The sequence below is a fragment of the Protopterus annectens genome, chromosome 5.part0 (assembly GCF_019279795.1).
Source record: "Protopterus annectens isolate FY-2018-M chromosome 5.part0, PAN1.0, whole genome shotgun sequence".
Classification (NCBI taxonomy): Eukaryota; Metazoa; Chordata; order Ceratodontiformes; family Protopteridae; genus Protopterus; species Protopterus annectens.
The window spans coordinates 1,705,090,073-1,705,115,952 of record NC_056735.1 but is presented as its reverse complement, the minus strand read 5'-3'; the positions used below and the strand labels follow the sequence as shown (position 1 = coordinate 1,705,115,952).

Below are 25,880 nucleotides of genomic sequence, written 5' to 3'. Positions count from 1 at the left end.
CATCCTCTTTGAGAAGAGTGATGTCCCCACAAATGATCACATTAATAACAATGTTGTAAGCACACAATCAGTTGTGAGGTGCTTGGGCACCCAGGTTGATAAAAACCTGGCTTTTGACCACCACGTTGTCTCCGTTGTACGGAAAGCTTTTTACATGGCCCACTTCATTAGTAAGGGTATCTCATCCAGGGGCAAGGAGGTCATAACATCCCTGTATTCTTCCTTTACAAGAGCCATTATTGAGTGCAATGCCCCTTTTGGCATGTTCCTCAGCAAAACACCCTGCAAAAAGAAAGACTACAACCATTTCTGACAAAAAAGGTCAAAGGACTAAGTTCACTTAGTTATCCAAACAGACTAAAAAGCTTCTTGCTTTCCTCTGTCTCTCACTGGCCCCTATAAATTTCATCACTGGCTTGCTTTCAAGGCTAAGAAAGATCCTGCCGTAAGAGACTTCCTCTACCCCAGAAGTAGTGGTTATAATTAAAATGCTCACTACAAAGACCACAGCCTTCACTGCAACATAAACAAGCCACTCTGTATGGACAGGTTCTTGACACAAAAACCTTCAACTTTTGTAAAAAGCTCCTCTCATTATCAAACAATGTAGTTCAGCAACACAACAACCTTTCCTTGCTGGATGGCTAAGATCTAATATTGGTTACTTAAGTCTACTTGCACAAGAAGAGGGGCCTATTTAACTAAGAATTCCATTTGCAAAAATATATTCAGTATACATATTAAATCTCTCTCTGTCTTACACACACACACACACACACACACACACACACACACACACACACACACACACACACACACACACACACACACACGAAGCCCCTACTTGTAAAATAGGCAACCTCAGTAATCACATGGCACACACTCACTGAATGAAATGGTCTGGAAGTCAAAATATCTGAAAAAAAATCATAATAGAGATGGATTCATCCATGCAATTTCCCACCATCAATAAATCAACAAACAACTTCTCAACAAAAGTCAATCAATAAGAAAACCATAAACTCTCTAAGATCATACTACATACTGGAGTAAACATATAACTTTCCTCCAATCTAAAGCCATTTGACATTCAGACATTTTAATTTATGCAGAAGTTATTCACAGACTGACAGTTTACTGAGCTGTAATGCTGACCTTCACTTTTGAAAAAAACAAATTCCCAGACTTTGTCAAGAGCTCAGAGTGCAGAGAGGATTATTTTTTTTATTTATTATGTATGTATTTATTTTTGGAAAATATCTTTAAAACTGTAAATTGATTACACACCCAGAAACACAGAAATGTTACTGTGATAAGTAAACCACAGACTGCTGCAAGAAATCAAAGTCACATTAGGATTCTATGCTTACGTCCGAAGCAATGAAGCATACCTGTCAATTCCAAAAGAATTAAAGTAGCTTAATGAGAAAGTTATTTGCAAGGTTACATGGCAGTTTATACTGGAAATAAGCAGAGATATTAAAAAGGCTCTGTTTCTCATAATTATGCTGAAACATCTTCCAAGCTAAATACAACCTTCTGATTTAGTATGGAACCATACCTCTCAACCTTAGAGCAACAAATCTGGACAAAGCGAAAAATAAAAGTGGGACACAGTCCCAAAAATAGTTATGCATCACAGACACCTTTGAAACAACTGTAGCTGCAAACATTATACACCACTTGTAATCTTTCTATCCCATCATTGTCAGTTAAGCATTATATGACTCATTCAGTCCTGCCTTCTTTTACAACAAAGAAAAACATGCTTTGAGATGACAAATGCATTAAAAATTATAAATAAAACACATTGCATCAACATCCTGCAACTTCCTACCTGCAAACAACAACAGAGCTTTCACTGAAACTAGGGCTGCTAATTTCCCCAGAATGACAGCTCTCCCTAATTAAGTCTAATGGTATACAATCTACCAGGATCTGGACTACCTGAAATAAATTAAATTATGGCCTGTAAATTACAAGTTCACTTTTTCTAAGCTATATTTCTAAGCCCGCTTAATATATTTTTTCAGTAACATCGCAATATCCATTTCCAGGTCACTTTACAAGACATTGGCAGTGGTAGACTTGGCATCCTTCAGAACCCCACGTGCCCACACTAATACTGCTAGCATTGTCCATTAAATGTAAATATCCATCCACTGTAAATGGCAAGAAGCTATGCTTTAAAAAATCTACTTTTGGCATGCCTAGTATCAAAGTATCAGGTTTTGAAACAAAGAAACATATTCTCCACAGTCCGTAAGTCTCTGTCTTCAATAATCATCTACTGTTGCAGCCCTTCCAACACATAAGCACACACATACACACTAAAACCCCCAACATTTAAAAAATGACATTGTGCCCACCTGATTTGCCAGTATTGATGATCCACCAAAGCTATGCTTACTGTTGTCCAATCTACCACTGCTTAGAACCCACCAATGACAAAACAGTACTGGGTGCTTTTTTGTTTGTCAGAAAAAGCAGTACAACTTTATATGCTACAGTCCAACATAGTCAATCCACTACTGACCCATTAACCCTAGGCTGCTGTCTCATTCTTACTCCCTGGAAGTGCATTACCTTGGATGACTACTTTTATTTCCTAAACAAAAGACACAAATTGGAAGATGAGGCAAAAATCCGTACAGTTGAGCAGTATGATTTCATATTCAATACAACAGTTTCACTGTCAAGAAAGCCGCAATTTAATGAAAGTGTACTTTTAATGTACGATATATTTGTGAGCTAACTTGTTTGTGTTCAGTAGGTACACTGATCGTCATTAGCCTCTTTGTGCATGTGTCTCTCTCTGTCTCTCTGTCATGCACACACACACACACACACACACACACACACACACACACACACACACACACACACACACACTGCTTCTACTTTCATGCACACAAACCTTCTGCTTTCATGCACGCACGCACTCACTCACTCACTCACTCACTCACTCACTCACTCACTCACTCACTCACTCACTCACTCACTCACTCACTCACTCACTCACTCACCCACTCACTCACTCACTCACTCACTCACTCACTCACTCACTCACTCACTCACTCCATACTTATCTATTAACACAGGTAAGTGCTGTCCCTTTCAAAGGCAACAGCGGCAAATCCATACACACGTCGCTCTTCAGCAAGAACACACACACAGACACACACACACACACACACACACACACTCACTGATTCTTCGGTGCAAAATAATGGCTTAAACACACTGACCCTTTTTTGGCGCAAAAACAAAACTAGAAGGGTGCTTTGGCACATGCACAAACTGATGTTAGAGTTACAGGTCATGGGAGCGAAAAACATAAAATAAAAAAGTGTTTTGATGGCATGCATACATCGATGTTGCAGTTAGAGGTTGAGGGCCGCATGGAAGAGCTCTGAGGGCTGCATGTAGCCTGCGGGCTGCAGGTTGGACACTTCTGGTTTAAAGCATGTACTTTCATTCTCAAACTATAATAAACAGTGTTTATACAAAAACTGAAGAATATTTTGCATGCAACCAACTTCTTTTGGAATTAGTTGAAACTGTTTAATTTATACCTCTTTCTGCTTAAAATATAGCCTGTGAAATGCTTTGTTAGGCAATGTAGAATACTTATCAAATGTGAAGCTAAATGCATTAGCAGTCATTCATAACATCTAAATGATGAACACATCAGAATGTCACTAAAGTATACATTTGTCTTTCAAAAATTATTTGTGTACCATAACTGATACGGTACATGCCTCCGAAAATATTTTTGAGCTGATAAGGCAGTCAAGTGAGCTAGTGTATTGTTTGTTTAGTTCTACACTGGACATTCAGTTTGTGGATACAAACAGTGGCGCACATATGCCCATATGTATATTTGACACACACTATCATTTCTTCTTATAACGTGATATGTATGGAGCTTGAAAAAGAATGCTACATTCCATCCTAGCATTTATTATCTAAAAAGACAATCACAAGGCCTTCTTTAGCTATGTTAGAAACCTGGGTGGAAACTCCCAGATATGCTCAGAGTTAGTCCAAAATGACACAAAATACACTGAACCCACTGACATTGCCAACATTCTGGCAGACAGGTTCAGTGCAGATTTCTCCTCCCCTCCTCCCAAAAGGAGAAATAACTATCCCAGCAGAGTGTAGCCTCCCTAACATCTCAGATGCCCAGGTGAGAGACGCCCTCTCTAAAGCTGAAAACACAGCATCAATGGGACCGGATGGTGTCCCGGGCTGTGTGCTACATGAACTCCAAGAGGAACTAAACCCACACATAAGGCTGCTGTTTAATCTTAGCCTTACTACAGGATATGTACCCAAAGAGTGGCGTACGGCAACAGTGGTCCCACTTCACAAAGGCAGTGCTTCTATGGACCCTGGAAATTACTGCCCCATAAGCTTGACGAGCCTGGTCTGCAAAGCTATGGAGAGGATCATTATGGAACTCATAAACAAAGACATCGGGGACCTACAGACATTGGATCCTACCCAATTTGGCTTTGTCAAGGGCAGATCCTGCCTTTTGAACTTGGTCGACTTTTTTGAAACAGTCACTAAGGCCATTGATGAGGGTAAGGCAGTTCACACAGCCTACCTTGACCTTGCAAAAGCCTTTGATACAATACCCCACTCGGGCATCATAGACAAACTCACCAGCTTAAATGTAAACCCATATGTCACAAGATGGGTTGCAAACTGGCTCAAGGACAGAACCCACAGGGTCAGAGTTGCTGGAGCTATGTCAGACTCTAAGCCAGTCACAAGCAGTGTCCCACAGGGCTCAGTCCTGGGACCCCTCTTGTTCGGCATTTATTTTTCCGAGGTACAGGCAAACATAGGAGGATTGTGGCTGACAAAGTTCGCAGATGACTGCAAACTGGGCGCCATAATTGATACTCCAGCGGACACAAACATCCTTCAGAGAGGCCTCATAGAAATGGATAATTGGTGCCAGAGCCATGGCCTTAAGCTAAACGCCAAAAAATTTATAGTTATACCCTTTGGGAAAAACAAGGTACCGACAAATTACCACATAGGTGGTAATCCATTAAGTATGGAAGAGGTAATCAGGGACCTAGGGACCCAGGTTGACAGTAACCTCTCATTTGACACTCACATTGCCAAAGTGGTTAAGAAGACCTTCTATATTGCCCACCTTATCATGAAGGGTTTCACATCTAGATCAAGAGTGGTCATTGTGCCCCTGTACTCTTCTCTTATCAGGCCAATGATTGAGTACAATGCCCCATTTGGGATGTATCTCACCCGACACCTGCAGCAGTTGGAATGACCCCAAAAGTTCCTCACTAAGAGGATAAAGGGTCTTAAACATATGTCATATGCTGCCCGACTGAAAAAAACTCCAGCTCTATTCAGTCGCATACCGCCTACTCAGAGGTGATCTGTGCCTGACGTACAAGGCCATGTCCAATCCAGAATTAATGGACATGCTCCACCTCAGAAAATCCAAATCCATCAGAGCCACGAGAACAAGAGACTTAAACCTCAACACAGAAATAAATAGGACGTGCTGGAGGGACAGATTCATAACCCAGAGGCTGCCTACACTCTGGAACAGAATTCCAGTCCATGTTAGGCAGAGCCCCTCACTGACTCTATTCAAGAGAAATCTCGACGAGTGGATGGGAGATCGTAGGTTTACCCCAGGGGTCATCTCTGTGTCACTACTAGACAGAGGCACAGTAAACTAAACCCTAAAAGGGCGTAGTTTTCTCGTCCTAAGGGGTGGTGAAAGCCACACACACTCTGGCTAGGCTTATAAATGCCCTAGGGCAGATAGCCTAGTACGAATCTATGAACCTATGAACCTATATGCATGAGGACATAAAGTCCCTAAGGCAGACTGGCTTGACCTTTTTCTGTATCTGTCCATTTTATTGTCCATATGAGTTGCATATGAGCAGCAGCTGCAGTAGCTGAACCTCATCCTCTTTCTTCATGCGATGAAAAACCGGGAGGAGAGTCAATACCTCAGAGAAGGAAGACTCAGCACTGCAGTTGTATCACCAGTGCATGTTTCAATTTGTGATACTTAGTGTTAAACAGAGTAACATCCTGGTTCTTTGAAGCTGCTAAATTAGAGATGTGCTTTTCATCAGTATATTATAAACAGTGCTCTTGATTTATAAACAGAAAGGGGTCTGAGTAATTTCAAGCATTTGTTTGGGAGACTGTAGGTAAGCATTCTCTTTGGAGAACACTAAGCACATATTGGCAGTGGTTGGAATACTGCCCACAATATCTGAACAAACTGTCATTGCACTGGGGTTAGAGATGCATATTCCAGATTGTTATAGCATCAACAAGCATGTGTCCAAATAGCTAAGAATGTTATTTCTTGCCCCTATGAATTTAGCAGAACAAAATATTTATTGCATCCAGTATATAAGACAATCTAGTGTCTTCATGTAATGTATATTTTAAATGGTATAGGCCAAGTAGACAACATAGATTTTAACTTTGTATTCTTAAGTGATCTACAAAGAAATGTGAATGGAAAATTAGTAACCAGAAGAATGTCAATATGATCTAGAAACTATACTAATACAAACCTGTGTGAATAGAGTAAGCTATCATCCATGACATCATCTTTGATTGTTAGTTAATTTGACCTATTAGCAGCCTTTCAGTAAAATGCCATTTAATATCTTAAGTTTGTTTAACTATAGTTTTAAAATATGCATATAGAATTATAATATTTTAAATAAGGCCTGACTAAAGTAGTCAAATTTTAATTCATTTCATTACTCTAAAAATTAAAAAAGGGTAATTTCAAATAATGTAATTTGCAGAATGGACAAGAAATGTAAGTTTCTTATCTGTGAATTATTATATATCTTCTAATACTGCACAGAGAAAGTGATGATAATTGGTCAACACTTATCACATTAACATTTAAAGTATTCACTCTCAAGTTCTACTTTTTAAACCATGTTCTTACTGTGTCTAGATATGGCAATGAAGCCATCTATCTACATATGTGTTTACCAGACTTCAGTGATAATATAAAAGGCAATAACTGGCTGGTGAGCAGATTAGCATGGTGCAGCAAGCATCACTGGGTGGCCAAGTATTAACACAGATAAAGGAAATAAGGGATAATAAGTTAACAGGATAAGCAGCAGATGAATGAAAAAGGACAGGGAGAGCTGGGTCAGATGCTTTGTATGGGGATGTTAACGTGGCTGCAGAATCTCGAAGAGGTGGAGATGCAGGGGTCAGCATGTTTCTTTAAGGCCTCTGTACCTGTGGCCACCTCTCAGACATAAAAGTGGGAAATACTGCCTGGATAACCATGAATGCTGATGACTGAAAACTAGATAACATAATTAATTTGATAAAAACCGTTGAAGATCACCAAGCTAGCTTTCAAAAATACTTGTCTACTTCAGCAGGGATGACATCACTTTTAATATTTTTAAATGCATCATTATGAGGATTACAAATATACAAAGGATGCTTATATAACCAGTCAATGATTAAACAACAAAATGCAGCCATGTCATTAAACATCTAGACAAGCTAGTAGACAATAATTTAAACTCTGATCAGTATTCATCTTCATAGGCTAGATATGCATATTATACAGGCATTGAATTCTGAAAGCATGTTTAATTACTCCAGATAGATCATTATGCCAGATTATACTTGTCTTATTCAACCCATTATTGCATACAGCACTGCATTCAATAGCTTTCATACTCACTGTCTTAAACAAGTTGAAAAGTATGATTCATTACTAGAGAAATCATAGGGCTGGACATTTTGAATTATTCAAGAAGGATTCAGGAACTGTTTCTGTATTATTTTAGATTATTTACTGGTAACCCATGACAGGTCTGTAATACAATTATTGCCTCAGTTTGAAAGTTGACATCAGGAATGGAATGGTTTTGGAACAGTAGACGGGAGGAGAACCTAGTACTAAAACTTAATAACATTAAAATAAAAATGACAGATACAATTCATAACACCTTTCAGCATTACAGAATATGTTTTCTATTATAATCATGACAAGTCAGTTATTAAGTTCTTTCAAAATTAGTTTGTGAGATGTATAGAAAGTAGAAAGTATCAACAATGAGAAATCAGGTTTTTCCGAAGGTCTGTAGGGTATAAGACTGGAAGTGAACTTATTTGCCATAGGGAGACAGACATGGGCTCTGGAGCTGCAGATTATTATATTGTGCTGCTTACAGAAGCAGGTGATATTATGTTTAGGTTGGCAGAGGAAGACTGAGGAGGATGAGAGGAGGAAAGAGTTTGCTGCTGGATAGAGACTGTAAGAAGAGGAGCAGCAGTGTATAATGGAGCCTAAGAAGGAGTTCAGGTGGCACCTGGAATTCAGAAGCCAAGCACGACTAGTTTAACAAGAAGTTAATGTACCAAACATACAGTCAGAAACACCTGTATATCAGTTTAAATGTTAAAACCACCAGATGCTACCTGAATAAGAATTCACAAAGATTTCTGTATGCAAATAAATGCTGACTATAGTTTAGATACCCATTAGTGGAACCAGCACCTTCCCCTCACAGCCAAAACTATTAATGAATTGACAATATCCTCTCGGATAGTAGCAAAACAGAGTAGCATGGTTGTGTCTCCTGTGAGGTTACATATTTTTCTTTTTTTCAGTCCAGGTTTCCCACAGACTGCAGAACATTAAAGCCAGTTTATAAAATAAGTTAGGAATGAAAATGCTGGCCAGATTGTGTGAAATGCATTATAAGCAGCTTTACTGTTTTTATATCAAAGAGACATCATGGGATATTAAATTTGTAGGCAAGATGTAGTACATTCTGTATCTGGCACAATGGAATTAAGTATTTATTTATTTTATTTTACATTTGTTTGCCGGGATAGTCTGACTGGACACGTCCATTTACAACGGAGGCCCGGGGAGAAAAGCTCCACATTCAGTACAGAAAAACAAATCGTTGTACAATATGATAACAATATAATCATCTATACGGAAGCAAAAAATTGACAATAAATAAAAATACAACTTTTGATACAAAAACAAAATTTGACACTAGTTAAAAAATACAACTTTTGGTACAGAAATAGACACTAGATAAGCATTATAACTGACTATAGAGGCAGAGACTACTTATAGAAATTAATTAGTGTAAGTTTAGCATGAGCTAGTATAAGTATTAGAAACTTGAGCAGAAAATATAATTCCTGATACTGTAGAAAAATTATAGTAGGCATAATTGGTTATGAAGCTATCTGGGGTGGTAGAAACAGTGAAGGTTAGGTAATGCACGTACATAGCCAAAGTAGCTAAGATTTAATCAAGATGATAAGGATTAAAAGTGATGTAGTCTTTTTTTAACTGATAGAAGGTGGGCATGCAATCAAGTATAGTGCTTGTTCAACAAATGAGACACTTGGTTGAGCAAAACAGATAATAGGAAGGGCATGTTAGTACTGTCCACATCTATAGCACTTTTATTGCACACAGTGACCGTGTGTACCTTTTCTGATGTGCAAGTGAATTTAGGCAAACGTTCAGATTTTTTTTGCTGACTGGAGTTATTGTAGTCAAGAAATAATACAGACTGCTGCTGAAACAAACTTACCTGCCATGAGTTTATTTTGTCCTTTGGTGCAAGGTTGTATAACATAATCACAATCATGCTGTGGCAGATCCGCAACTCATATATAGAGGGAGCTACAGCTGAGCAAACATCAGTACTAAACAGTCTCACTACTTGGTACACATACTCCCTCATTTCTTTTCATGCTCTTGAGATTTAGAAATGCACATATGACTATGTGAATGCTAAATTGCAGAAATGAAATAAATTTCACACACGCATTAAAGACATTAGAGAAATACATACTACCATGTATTATGTTTAGACCAAGGTAATAATTCCCATTTGTTCTGCTTGCCCTGCCCCCTCAGTTTCCTCCATCCTGGCTTTGATGCACCACTATTACTTCTTTGCTGTTTTTTTCACACTGTTTCATACTCTGCAGCTTTCCCCATCATTTCAGAACACCATAGCTGTACCAGACTTCAGTGAAATTACTGCATTAATCCAAGGCCCTAAGTATAGTCTATGAGGTATATCTTGGATATTTTTCCAACCACGCTTAAGTAAAGAAAATCAGTCTAAGCAACTTTCAGTGAAGAAATAAGTTGTATCCAAGGCTTAATGTTCCTAGCAAACAAAAATAGTTACCAGTAAAACGAGAAGACAAATACTTACGAGAGTATACAAATCATATCTAGGAATAGTTCCCATATCCCTATCCTCCCACAGGAATGATAATCACCTTCATTGCATCTCTGTGACGTTAGATTGGGAAGAAAGTGAAAGAGCAGATGGATGCAGCTGTATGTTTCAAGTTGCTGCTATTATACATATACACAGCATGTCTCCTTATCCCTTCTCCCAAAAGACACCCACCTTCTGTGTACCATTCTGATGTCAGATTTGGACAAATGTAAATGAACAAGTGGCCACAGTAGCATACTTCAGCGTGATGATGTCAGATACATATACTCATCCTCCTTTCCCCTACCCTGAAATGATAGCAACGTGTATACATGTATGATGTTTGATGGTAAGGAAAGTAAAAAATAATGATCAACAGCAATGTATTAGAACTTGTTTTTCTGAAATAGTACTTCCTCTAGACAAGCTACAATGACTTAAACCTGTACGGTCTCATTATTAGGAACGGTAAAGATATAATTCCCATATTGTCTCTATAACCCTCATATAAGCTTTAGCAAACTTATGTGCACACCTCTGAACAAAAATAGCTTTAGATTAGGAGGGGGCTGGGGCAAAAATTGAGGATGGGGATTATAACTAAGCTTGTGTTAAAAAGCCTCATTTATAGCCACTCTTGTGGAGACTGACAAGCCATTAGACATTCTGAAGTCTAGATGTTCTGTGATGTTTTTTTCCTCTGCCATACTGTTTTTACTGCTCTCCAGAAGTGTTATGCATTTGCTCCCAATACTGTGTAACCTTGATGATATTAGGTTTTCACACATGCACACACATACTGACACTGCCCCTGACAAAGCAGGTTTAACATCTCAGGATGCACACACACACACACACACACACACACACACACACACACACACACACACACACACACACACACACACACACACTCACACACACACTGTATGTTTGCCTATAGGCAAATTTCAGAATTACCAGGTCACCTATGGCATGTCTTTGGGGTGTTGGTAGATAACAGGGAACATAGAAAATACCCACTCAATGATGGGATGGATATCCAGACTTCATACAGAAATAACCACTGCCAAGAACTCAACAAGAGAATCAAGCTCTGTGAGATGGCAATGCTGCTTGTTGCACTGCTGTTTCACTGATCAATTACTTTTACAAACATCCTGCACAGACCACCAAAGTTAGCTATTTATTGTATACAATGCTGAGGTTTTACTGTGATGGAAAGGAAAATAAATTATGACTAATTTCTTACTCTTAAATACACTGCAACATCCTCCACACTCATAAAAGTATAACCCATAGCAACAATCATTTTATTAATTTTATAAGCAACTTCATTTATTTATCAAATTGTTAATTTATGACATGAACATAAACTTATTGATAACAATGGAAAAATACAATAACACTTTCCAATATTGTATACATGGATTGTTCATATCTGTTCTAACTCTATTCATTTATACCTGTATGTTAGAACAAACTTATTCACTTTTTAATCCTAACCTGATAACTTATTTTAGTAATTGTCTGCATAATATTTTGTATATAGTGTCCCCGATATACCATTTATGCATATAATAATGACTTAATCTGTATTTTAGTAATCTCAGCTTTAGATATTTTATTCCCTTTACAATATTCAGAACTTCTTCTACAGCTGGTTAAAATTTAGATTTTCATTTTTATATAATTGCTTTTTGACTGCTAATAATATTAAGCTTAATAATTTTAATATGTCTAAGCAATAGCAATAGCCAGTTTTAATTCCTACTTCATCAAATATAATGCACTGATTGACACTGCTCCTTCCTGACTGATCATTTACTGTTTACCAAGGATCAATCAGCTGCAGTTGGAGGTCACATTTACCCACAGATAACTTCCATACCCATCTTTTACAGCTACTATATTGACTGTGTATACCTCAGATATTTGATAGTGATGAAAATGGCCGCAGTAAAGTATTCCTTCTTCCTGTCATAAAAATATACTAGTCCTGCAAAGCTAGATTAATGACTATTCAACTTGATCATGACAGTAGGGGCAATCATTTTCATTTACAGATAGCCCCTTACCCAGTAATTTTGTCCACATCGTTGACTGTATACATCTCAAAATTTTGGTTGTAGTAAAAAAAGAATGCAAAGGATAATAATGGTGACAGTAATATATCTCAAGTTGCTTAACACAGATACATAGTGGCCACAGTAAAGTATTCCCACTTACTTCATATAACTGTAGACTAGTCTTGCAAAGCAGATTACATGACAAAATTATCTGTGATATTCATCCAAAGACAGTCCCTCTACCACCGAGCAGCTATAGTGACTTTGCTGACTGTATACACCTCAAACATGTGATTGTGATCAAATAATGGTCAGAGAGTAATGGATTTTAACTTTGCTTTATACAAATAGTAGCCTTGGTAATGTATTTCAACCTGCTTCAAACAAATCACATTAGTTGCACAAAGTCAGAATAATGAGCAAATGACAGCAGTCAGTCAGTTTCACCCACAGAGAGCTCCCCCATACCAGGCAATTATAACTGCTTTACATTCTTACCATAAAAATATAAATAAAATAAAAGTAAGGGTTACATTAATGCATTTCAACTCTGTTTCAGATGATTACTTGCCAGCCCTAGTCAAATACTCCAATATTAGTCCTGCAAAGGCACATGCTGATATATCTTGTTGCCTGCCAGGATTAAAAAAAGAAAACATTACCTCATGGCTTATGGCTGCTACTGCTTTTTTCCCATTGTGGCTGTCACATCTGCTTTCACTTTGCAGGCTGAAATTTGTAAGCTTACTGTTACTTGCTATTTGTTATAATGTAGACTGCAAATCTGGTAGATTGTGAATGGGACTGAGCAGAAAATTAACAAATTCAGTGGTCAGGATGAGGAGCAGCTTTCCTATTGGGCACTGTAGCTGCTGAGAAAGAGGACTACCATGGGACATTTGTTTGTGTATTTATTTAAAGTAAAGACATTTTGCTTTCATGTTTCTTAACTTATGAAAAAGTAAAACAAAAATAAATAAGTAAATGGCAGAAAAACATTCCTAGATGAACACTGTTAGCGAGGGTTCTTTAGCTCTCCTAGCCACATTCCATTAAATCAGTCACTATTATGCCTACTTAGCTGTGAGTGGCTTATCCGACTATAATGTGGTATAATGCCTGTTTTATCCATTGCAATAGTAACATTATGTTGCCAGCAAGTAAGCAATCCTCATCTCCTCACCTCATTTACCAACCATTACCATTTCATTGACACTGAAACAGAGGGTAGTCGTTTTTCTTAAATATTGTGAGTTGTATTACTTAGATGCTTTCCACCCTATCATACGTAATGATCATATAATCAGTGGTAGTGTGAAGTCTTATAGATTACCTAATACTCTTCCCTGGAAAACACTTTGCTGCTTGTGATTCACATAAGTGTCACAAGATCCACAATCCCTGAGTCTGAAAAAGTTTGAAACATTCTGTTGTTACTTTTCTTTGATAATGTTATTCTATATGTGAAAATACCAAAGATGTATAAGACACACAGATGTTACTAGTTACAAAAGAAATGTCCCCAATACTAACAGTTATTGTCTAGTCTTCAGACCACAGATGCTGAAAACACATTTGATAGTAATACCAGGCTATCTGTCATGGCAGAGATAATGCAACTGGCAAAGTATTTTGCTTTCTTGCTTGTCTGGCTTTGACATGGCAGCAGATGGAGAAAACATGCTCTCTGCTATCTAGCATGCTTTTATTGTGCATTACATATGCACAATGTACATTTTATAGTACAGACCACAGGAGAGGCAGGCACTAGAGAGTCATGTGGAAAACATGGGCGTCATACACACTATTCTGGATACATATCCTCTCAGTGTTATCACGGTGCTATTTTGCACATACTTCAGTGCACTGGTGGTACTAGTTCTCGTACTGGTTGTAAAAGCCTGGCTGGACAGTCACTGCTGACAGTGTATGGTGGATCAATCTATGTCAGGGAATAACTGCTCATGCATTGTACAAAGAGTGACAATTTGAAAAAGAGACGGAGGTAGTAGAAACAAGAGGATGATTTGTGTAGTCATATTGCATTTGTACCAAGGAATGTAGCATTGTTACTTGAAAGAATGAAAGGATGCCAGTGCACTTCTGTATATTAGCTGGTTTTATTTTAACATTCAATAAACAATGAAAGCACTTGACTTGCTATATTAAGGGGCCATGGTTTCTTATTGAGGTGAAGATACAATAGCATTCGTGTGTTCTTCATAAATATTCTTTACTCAGTTGATTTCTTAGAAGGGCTTGTTTAAAAGTGTTTGGCACAGTTCCTTATGCTATATCAGTTTTAAGTTGCAGTGGCACACTGACATATTATTGCATTCAGTGAAGCAGGAATAACTGCTGTGATTTCAAATCAATAGAAAGAAAAATGAGAAAATAAGACTTCATTCATTTTTGTGTACTGTATTTGTTTTCAATGTATATCTGCTATTAGTAAACTTCAGATAGCTAAACATTAAGTATAGCTAAAGTCTCTACCATACCTTATGGCTAAATTTGTGCATTCATATGCATGTATACTTAACATGCACAGTGATGTGTAGTCCAAATTATCCCTTACAAGGTCCACATTAAAGAAATAATTGAAATGCACAGACATAATACAATATTTACTTTTAAAATGTAAATATAGACTGCTGACTTACCTGAGACATACATGTAATCTCCATGGACTGTTCCTGCATGCCCATAATGGGGTTCTCTCAGCTTGGCAGAAAATGTCCAGTCATTATTGGAGGGATTATAACATTCCACTGTATCTGTTGAAAAAAAATCAGCATAATGTACATATAATTACAGGAAATTAACATGGATGGCTTTAGTTGCATTATTGAGCATGCTGGAAAAGTGTAAGTCATAATTTTCATTATAGTAATGTTGTCAAAATTTATAACTCAAAAATGTGTTACTTTCTAAATAAATGATAATGACCTATACAGTATCTACAGATATCACAAATAGACCTACTAATCTTGGGAATGAATGCAAAATCAGTCTGAAACAATTAAATGACAAACACTTTATCAATTACCTAGAAAACCACTTTTATCTTTGCCTTATCTTTTAAATCAGGTCCTCCATTTATCTAAATTTCTTGTTGTACAAAGTCTATTATAATTTACTAGCATTAAATTTGACCAAAGCCATACTGGTGGTTGTAAGATGATAAGATTAAAAAATTGTAATAATTTGAAAAGTCAGGATCTGCATTGCTGAGTCCTGAAATGTGGAGACTGAAAAAATGAAACTCTTGTCTTACATATACTAAGTCCAAGATTGCCTTTTCTAGGAATATTCCTTTCCAGTTGACATATACAAGTTCAGGGGGGCTTGCCCCACATTGGGGGAGTGGGCATGGCAAGCCCTCAAACGCAACTTAAAGGAGGAGAATGAAGTTTGATGTTTGCTCTTCTATTGTTTTCATAATATTTTTATGTTTCAAGACTTGGAAATCAGTTCAAATATTTCAGCAGATACAAACAAAGCCGAGAAAAAGATATTGAGACTACCTCTGTTTATAAAAGCTTAGCTAGAATATTCTGCATTGAATTCATAAATTCTAATTCTGTTATATATCAGTAACATTCATTTCAAATCTCCTTTGTGTATGTCCAGTTCATGTCTAAGCCCATTTTTTTTTATTATTTTGTTTTCATTGCTGAAATGTTTGCCTTATTCACCACATATTCTATTAATAAAAAAGAATTTGCATCCTCCCTCCAGATTCATATATTGGCAAACAGTTCAGGAACAGTTTCAATGAAATAATGTGTCCGTCTATTTTTTCTAAGCTGCATGCACACCTTCATTGCTGCCTTCCTCTTGCCCTTGCTGTCTAAAACATTATATTTAGGTATTTTATCCTGTATTCATGTAGCTAGAAATGCAGTCCCCATACTACCTTTGTTATGTAATTCTTTGAATTTGTTTCCTGATGATATTGCCACACAGGCAATGAAATACATTGTAGTCCAGTTTCTTTTTTAATGCTGCGTAAACTGGATTGTGTTTTCCAATGTATTTCATGTGACATATTAGATACTGCCTGCATAACATAGCTGCCCTTTATCTAGTTGTAGAATATCAGAATTATTCATTGACTCAGCATTCTTAAGTGTACTTTTCTTGGGCATGGTTTTCCTTATTTTTTGAAGAGTGACATGACTCTGGTTCATTTATTTATACATGAGCATGTAGTTTGAAAATCATAACAAAACTAAGTAAACCCCCTCCCCAATACACACACAGACTACTAATCTCTCTTTTTTATATTTCATCTAAGCAAGACGCTTTACAAGTTAAACCCTGGCTACAAAGAATTATAAAAGTAAATACATTAAAAGACCCAAGATGAAGAAACAAGAAAACAAATTAATAAACAAATGGACTCATTTCCTAAGTCACAAATTAACAAAAACCAAGTATTAACCATCCTCACAAATTCTGCAGACTTGTTTGTATGTGTGTTATGTGAAAACAGGTGGTAACAGCACAAGCAGAGCTGAAATCTAGACTAGCATTCATGGTCTACTAAAACAACTATTACAGTAAGGTTGCCTTTCGACCATGTATATTGAAACTTCAAATTAAGAAACAATAAAGCAATTCAACTTTCTTTGTAGTCAGTTACATTAGGTGAGTACTTTCGCCTTCAGCAATAATGGAATTGCCTGAAGAAATTGCAGAACTTGAAATACATTCATCTAATATTACATATTACTGGCTTTTATTTAAGACCTTATTGCTCATATTTTGGAATTCCTGAATGTTATTTAATATAACAATATGCCAATAATCTAAATATTATCTAGGAAAAGGAAATTAAATAGAATGTTGAGGGCTTCTGAGCAGCAGTAGATAAAATGATAGTGTGTAGATGTCTAGCTTTTATTTTCTTGCTTTTGAAAGTGGGAAATAGCAGCATATATGTGTATATATATATATATATATATATATATATATATATATATATATATATATATATATATAAATATATATATGGAATCACTACAATATATCGAACGGCCAAAATACCGACACCCGATATACCGAGACCACAAGACCAAAGTTACAAATACCCGGAAATGCACAATACCAAACTGCAGAATCTCGACAACCCAAAATACCAGAAAATGCCAGTGTGATGAATGTAAATACCACAACAGTGCCAGAACACATTGTGCAAGTAGTTCAACAAAACTCAGCACTTCAGTGTTCCATTTCTGTATTGCTTGTCTAGTGATTCATACTTGTTTTTTTTCTCTAGATGGTATACGATACGTAGCCCTCAATAACCAGTACATCTTTCCCTTGTTGAGACTTCAGTTTCTCGTATAATTGCCCAATAACTCCAGGCACACTGTAACACTCCTCTGACATGTTTTTTTGCATTCCCGTGATACATCTCCTTAAAGTGTATGAGCACCTTTTATAGCAGCTGAGACATTTCCCTATGCTTCAATATGTGAATTAAACTATCTACCTTTTGTAAGCTCTAGTTACACCTTTTTCGGGATTCTGCAGTTCGGTATTGTGCATTTCCGGGATTATGTAACTTCGGTCTTGTGGTCTCGGTATATTGGGCATCGGTATTTTGGCCATTTGATATATTGTAGTGAATATCTATCTATCTATATATATATATATATATATATATATATATATATATATATATATATATATATATATATATCTATATATATATATATATATATATATATATATATATATATTTGACTGAAATTGTAGACTGGTGGTTTAGTTGAGAGCTTTTTTGCCTACTTAATTTGCCTGCATGGAAAGCTACTTATTTTGATGCAAGACTGGTGTAATCTTGAGGGTAGGGAACATGCCTTTTCCTCAGTATTCCGTGATATTGGAGTCAGTATATTTAAATATAGCAGGGGGTTTGTGGAGCACAGCTCCCCCATGGGGGTGCAAAGTGGTTTGCCCCCCCATGAAAAACATTGTTTATTATTTGCATGCAACGATGTTGTGTTGAAGAGCATACACTGTGCATTATCAGTGTTGTTTTTTAATTTTTTTGTTGACATTTTGATTGTTGATTTACCGACGTTTTGACTAACTTTAGTAGAGCCATATGTATATGTGTATGAATGTATATATGTATATGCATACTTTATATGTGTGTACTGTGTGTATATTTATTTATTTGTTAATTGGGTTGGTGAAATGGTCTACTGACTCTTTCAATTCACAATCTGAGCCTAGAGCACAGAAAACAAACAACAAATTGCAAGGTACATTTGTTGATGGTAAGAATGTAACAACAATGTAGTTATTATAATGTACAATATTTGTAGTATTTACATTTTATAGCAGTTCGAGAGTCACTGTGACATACTGGTGAGGTACTAAAGGGGTGCTGCATGCTATCCAGTGTCATGAAGGTAGGTACAAATGGTTCCATCATGGAGATGTGTTTTAAGATCAGTTTTAAAAGCTATTAAAGTCTGTTGTTTTCTTAGTTCATTTGGTTGTTTGCTCCATGTGGCTGGGCCCAGTTTAGAGAAGGTTTTTTCTCCAAATGTTGTATTAAAGGACAAGTCTAACTATCATTAGGCTTTCTTTATCTTTAACTCCTAGGTAGTATGTTTTCTTCCTTAATTGTAATATTCTTTTCACTGGAGGGCAATACCCCGAGTTTATTATCTTAAATATAAGGGCACTGAGCAGATGCATAGCTCTGACTGTTATAGAGAGCCAATTTATAGCTTTTATTACAACACAGCAGTGTTTTCTGTGGTCTACTGAGGTTACAGATTTACATATCCTCTTTCTAACAGTCTACTGGGTGGGGTTGGGGGGACAAGAATAGAACCTTGTGCACTTCAGCATTTTTAACAACCTGAGTTGAGAGTTTATTGTTTGCATATACTTGGACCACTCTATCCTTCAGGTAGGTTTGGAATGAAAGAAGCACATTATCATGAAAGTTAAGCTTTGCTAGCTTTTAAAGTAGGAGGCTGTGATCTACTAAGAGGTGACCTGTGTCTGGCATGCAAGGCATCCTCTTACCCAATACTGATGGATTTACTGTTCATCAGAAAGTCAAGTGGAATCAGAAATACTCAGTCTAGGAATCTAAACCTACTCTGCAATGTCAACAGGACAGTTTGGCGGCAAAGATATATATCTCAAAGATGGTACAACTGCTATGGAACACACTCTCCATCCACATGAAAAAAGTTCATCAGTGTCCATATTTAAGCATACCCTGGATCTATGCATGGGAAACAGAAAATATATGCCAAGACCACCCCTTGTACTACTAATGGACACAGGCAACTCCTAAATGCTTTATCCAGTGCATGAGTCCCCTCAAATTATCCACAATAGGATCCTAATTATTTTCATTACAGGTAATATATACTTACGGCCCAAGGGGTGGGTAAGGAAAGGGGCTATCTCTAACCAAATGAGATAGTTTAATTTGAGCACAGAAAGGGAAATTGGCTAGGCTTAAAATATCCTTCAAGAGAAGCTAGTGTAGTACTTACCTATATAGCTTTGAGCCTATAAACCTATTAACTGTTTAATATTGTTAGAGCTTGTATTTGTAGCCTTCATTAAAGTGGTTGTCAAACTGAAAGCATTATAAAATATGTATTGTTGATTGCAAACAGCACATAGCTATTTATTTGCATGAATAAATGTTTATTCAACATTCAAAGGTTTTAGTGATGTGACATAAGTTTGATATTAGCTGATGAGTTTTTGGTAGGGGATGCTGACACAGTGTTTCAATATTGCCGTGACTAGACCTGTGGTTAGAGAGGGAGGGGTTAGAGGTTCTTTTTCTTTTTTCAGCTCCTATTTTTAGGAATCTAAGATGGATTTATTAGATTTACCACCTTTTCAGTTTAATTTCTGTAATAGTGATTTAGTTTCACTAACTGTTATGGAAGATAATTGTAAGTGGCTGCAAGAAGTGACTTAAAAGGGTAGTGTTGTGCTTGAGAGCTGTTATTCCAAATGTGGCTGTTGTTCAAAATAGTAAAGATTTTATTGGCAATTTCTTTCAGAAAGGATAAAAGAAATAGTCAATAGTCATCCACAGAGTTTGGATTGGTGACATAGGTTTTATTGCTAGATGAAGTGCTGTTAAAAGTGAACTAAGTTCTTTGATTCCTTTTCAGAATAATTTAGGATTGGATGTGTGGTTGGTTTGTTTTTGTCAAATGGAGAGTACTTTAGCACTACTGGTAGTCATTCTGGCATATTTTCTTAACGTTAGGAAGGTGTCTTGCAATTGGTCATTTTGTGGCCTTGTATTGTTTTTTTTTTTTTTAAGTCAGTTGTTAGCCATAGGCATCATTCACCTTTTAGCCCCCATCTAGTCAGGGTGAATAAGACAGTCCTGTATTTCTTTTTTGTTTGTTTTTTGTTTATTGAGTCAAATAAGTAGTTGAATGCAGTGGAAGGGTCAGATTGGCCAATTATTTCTAGGTATGAATTCAAATGTACTTATGTATGTGTTTATGAATGCTATTGTGATGTCTTAAAGCTCTAGGCAGAGATGATTGTATAATGATTACTTACTGTTATATATAGGCATTTATGAATTATATTGGTGATTAGAATGTCATGGGTGGAGTTATTGCTAGTTATTCTATTTGACCTAGTTGAATGTTTAATAAACTATTCAGAGCTTAACCCCTTAATGTTCTTATTATTTGACTTGCTTATGTGCTGGTTGTGTGAACATTGGAGTTTCCAGGAATTATACAGTTCTTAGGAATACTTCTGAGTAACATGAGTTGAATCACAAGCTGCATTTGTGTTAAGGGATAGGAGGAGGGATGTATACCTCACCAATGGATAAATATTCATGGCCACTTACAGTGATGTTTGTTGTTACCCAGTTAGAATTTTTGTCCACAGTAGAATTGGGTATAGGTATATTTATAACATGGGGTAGCTATAATAAACACTTCAAGACCATATATATGTGTGTGTTTATGTGTGAGTGTGCACACGTTTCATGGTTACCTTTATTAAGGTCAAAATATGCAGAATAATTATTTCTATGCAGAATAGTTTTAGTCATTCCTGTATCTAAGGTTGCCACTGTAGTTTGCCCATCTTATATGTGACATATGCCATATGTAAGTCATTCTGCATTCTGATATGATTTATAATTAACATAAATTCTCTGTCAACAAAATAGTAGACTAACACTGATTTGTACTATAAATCTGTTGCTCATTTGAGAAATGACATATTTTGGGTAACTGTTGCTGCAAAGGCTACTGAGAATGATGTAGCCATTTCCCCCAATTATGTACATTTTAAATGTCACATGAAAATAAGTTTAAATGATTTGACTGTTTTTACCATTGTAGAGCACATGTATTTCCTGTAACAGTTCGTGGAAAATTAAATGAATTAATAGTATCCAATACCAACTTGAAATTCTGCAGTTTAATTGGCTAAGATGACTCTTTTTAGTGGTCACATCTGAAATTAACACTATAAAGAGAATGTTTACTTATTGTTATTATTATATGAGTAGCTCTTTCAGTAAAATGCACATTAACACAATTAATACACTTCCAAGGTATGATTTTATGTTTGCTTGTCTATTTATTCACTCAGTAAAGCAGGCTGGTGAAAATGCCCTGTAATGCTTTTAGGCAGGCCAAAGACAAAACATATATTTATATGTATATGCATATGTATATTGCTATACAACTAAAATGATGTGTATACCCTACAGCAGTGAAATTAAAAACATAATGAGACAGGATGTATAAAATGGTGATGGGATAAGATTTAGTTCTATAGATGCTGTAACAATGGAAATGAAATATTTCCACATTGGAAAGGAAGATTGGATGATATCTTTCTGGAAAAGCTGAAGACACTGGACGTTATGGTGATGTCATGACTTGCATGCTTATAGGTTCATAGGTGGTGATTACTAGACTATCGGCCCAGTAGCCATTTTAAGACTATCCAAGCCTACCCCAAATTTATCAAAATGCTGCTAAGATGTCAATACTCCAAAGAATTTTATGGTTATGATACAGGTTTGAACACATCAAGTGGTCAGAGGCTGCCCCTGTCCATTAGGGATATTGCTGCCTATCCAGGGTTAAATTTGTGATTTCCCATCATTGGTCCAGGTTGCATTTGAATAATGTGAGGGATGAACTTTTGATGGTAGGTTCATAAAGGAATATTGCACTATCTATGTCAGAACTCATAAGACCAACCACCCCCAAACATTAGAAGGACCAAAAAGCTGTGAAAAGGAAGACAGCAAAAATGAAAAAAACTCTATGCATCTGAGGTTGTACACACCTGGAGAAAAAGGAAAAGTATTAAAACAAATAAACTCATGTTTTCCCTTTTACTGTGTGTAGGCTACCTTCCAAGACAACATTTCATCCAATGTATGAGAGTTCTGCAGCCAGTAAAGTACAGTGTTAACATTACAAGACTTTGATTAAAGATACATGAAACATTAACTTTGATAAAATGGGATACCGTGTTCTTGTTTTCATTGGTGCAAGAAAAGTACAGACTGTACCTCTGGACTTGTCAACTTGAACTGTAGTCTCCAGTTTAAGAAAGGAGGTCAAAAGTATGTGGTCCATATGAAGAAAGGTCATATTTCTCAGTCTTCCTGGAAAAGCCTACTCAGATGTACTGCAATGCAGGCTGTATCCAAGAGTTGAACCTATGATGCAGATGGAACATTGCAGATTCTATCCTAGAAGTAGAAGACCTGGTCAGGTTATTATCCTCACACAGATACTGAAGGGCCCTGAGAGTTTGCCTATTGGATCTGTATGTGTTTTTGGACTGGAGAAGGCATATGATTGTTTAACCCCAAATGCTGTGTGGAAGGAGGCACAACACTACAATGTCCCATAACCACTGTGGCCTGTACTAAGGCAGTCGTTGACATGTGCTCATTCTAAGTTTCATTATGGCTGTAGAATTCCACTAAGGTTGTTTTTTATCTCTCCTCCTCTTTATGATTTTCACAGACAGGAGTTTAACGTACATTTGTAGAGTGAGAGCTATGTCTATATACCTGGTGATAAATCAAATTTTTTTCAAGGTTGCCAGAGAATGCTGACAAGAGTATTTGTTGGCTGTCCTTCTGCTTGTGATTTTCATGAACAGGATATTAAAATGAAGGAAAGGTAGGGAGACATTTTGGTATGGGGATATCAGGGCTGCATCATTGTTATTTGCAGGTGATGTTGTTTTTTTAGTTGCAAGTGGCTCTAATTTTTGGCATTCACTAGAGTTGTTCACAGTTGCTAAGTTATTGGGTGGACAATCAGCACCTCCAAATCAGAAGTCATAGGTTCCTGCCGGAGAGGAGAGGATTACTGTCTGCAGGAGATAGGCAAGAAGGTACTATAAATGGAGGAGATGAAGTTTTTTGGGATCATGTTCTTAAGTATAAACAGAGAACTTAAGGAGACTGACCAGTGCAGCAACAACAGCTGTACTGTGGCATTGTACTGGACTGTGGTTGTGAAACAAAAGCTAAGTCAGTGTCCCCATCCCCGATGTGATCATGAGCTTTGGTTTTTTACCAAAATAATGAAGTGACAGATATAAGCTACAGAAATGTAACTGATTTTCAGAGTTATTGGGCACACTGTCTTTGATGAAGTAAAAAGCACTTCGATCTGGGAAGACTTCAGCTAGAACCACTGCCCGTCTGGTGTGGAAGGAATCAGTAGATGTGGTGCTGGAACAGAGTAAGGGTGTCCTCTAGCTGTCTCTCTTGGGAGATGTAATAGAGGCAGCCCAGTGAGATAGGATCCTAGGGCATACTCATGATAGGCTGAAAATAAGAAATTGTTCAGCCTGCCTGAGGATTGCACTGACTGAGTTGGATGCTATTGTTGAAATGTGATCTAGCCTAGTCAGTTTGCTACCATCATGAGCTTCAATGGGTAAATGGCTTAGAAAATATATGATGGATGGAATATTGGATGGTTGGCTGAAACGATGGGTGCATGAATAGGTGGATGGATCAATGAACAGATGAATGAATGGATAGCTGGATGGATGGATGGATGGATGGATGGATGGATGGATGGATGGATGGATGGATGGATGGATGGATGGATAGATGGCTGTATGGATGAATGGACGGCAAATGTACAGATGGATGGATAGAGACATGCAATGATAGATAGTTGGATGGATGGGTCTTGCAAATAATATGTAGCTGGAAATTACATTATAATACTAGATTATACAATAGCAGGTTCCAGATGGAAATGTTGCATAAAATGAAGGATTATGAATGCATTCTGATTCTGACCGCAGAGATTCAATCTTTGCAAAAGAAGTATGCGTTTAGAGTTGCACAATGTAACTGACAATAATATGTCACCAGAGAAATCACTGGAGCTAAGCAAACAATCAAGCTATACTATACAGCAACATTATAACTTATTTTTGAGTAAGATTAGACAAAAATATGTTTAGATATATCTCTAAAAAGGCAGATGGATAATGCAAATGTATATGGAGAAAAGTAAACTATCATGAAGTATGACAGCAAAGTGCACATCCTGTGTTTATATGTTTGTGATAGGCAATGCCAAATTGAAAGTTCTTCTGACATAGCAAATCAAAACCAAGAAAACTTAAAGGTGTTACTCAATGCTAGAAGTCTAAACAAATAACTCCACTCTCTAGAAGCTCTCTTCACCCTGCAGAATGCTGACATCTGTGCAGTCACTGAGACATGGTTTTAAGCTGCAGAGAACACACTGACATTGCAAGGTTATAATGCCCTCCACACATTTAGACCAGCTACTACTGGCTGTTCAAGCAAGAAAATGCACTTGAATTTCTCTACATTCAAATCACCATAGCCAAATCCAGTATGACTTCCCTGTAAGTATTGGTCCTTCTCTACAATTCAGGAAACCCATACTATGTATTTAAACTTACTGGAAGCACTCACCATCCAACCTAATACCACATTCATGGACGACTTTAATTACCCCACTATTAACTGGGAATCATGTACGACACCACACGTACAGGCACAGAGATTCCTGGATTTTGTAAACACAAACTCCCTGGACCAGATTGTCAGTGCATCAACAAGAGGTGCAACCATACTGGATCTGGCCCTCACTAATATGGGATAGGCCACAAAATGGTCTCCTTTGAAGTAAAAAAAAAACTGGAACCCCAGCTCACCCTGGAATATTCAGGAACTACTCTAACGCTAACTTGCTACTAATAAGTGATAACCTGGCAAAATGTCAGGCCCCCATAACCCCTGAGAATGCTGCCACCTATGTAGAATTGCTCATAGAAACCCTATACAAGCATGTTAAAAGCTGCTCTCAGGCAGCTGTACCAACCAGGAAGCAGAACAAAATTAACTCAAAAAACAAGCCATCCTGGTGGAATCGCAGCTTCAATAGACTGTATAACAGAAGGAAGAAAATCATGGAAAAAAATAGGAGGTGCAGCACCCAGCAGGATAAAAGCACTCTCATTA

General features: G+C 37.0%; 1 protein-coding gene across 1 annotated transcript in view; it reads right to left on the bottom strand.

Moving 5' to 3' along the window:
• LOC122801843 (kelch-like protein 9) overlaps positions 1–25,880 on the bottom strand; it is a 414,260-nt gene that overhangs the window by 86,218 nt on the left and 302,162 nt on the right. The window contains exon 7 of the mRNA XM_044071492.1: positions 15,007–15,120. Within this exon, the coding sequence (XP_043927427.1) occupies positions 15,007–15,120 (114 nt within the window). The remainder of the gene's footprint in view (positions 1–15,006; positions 15,121–25,880) is intronic.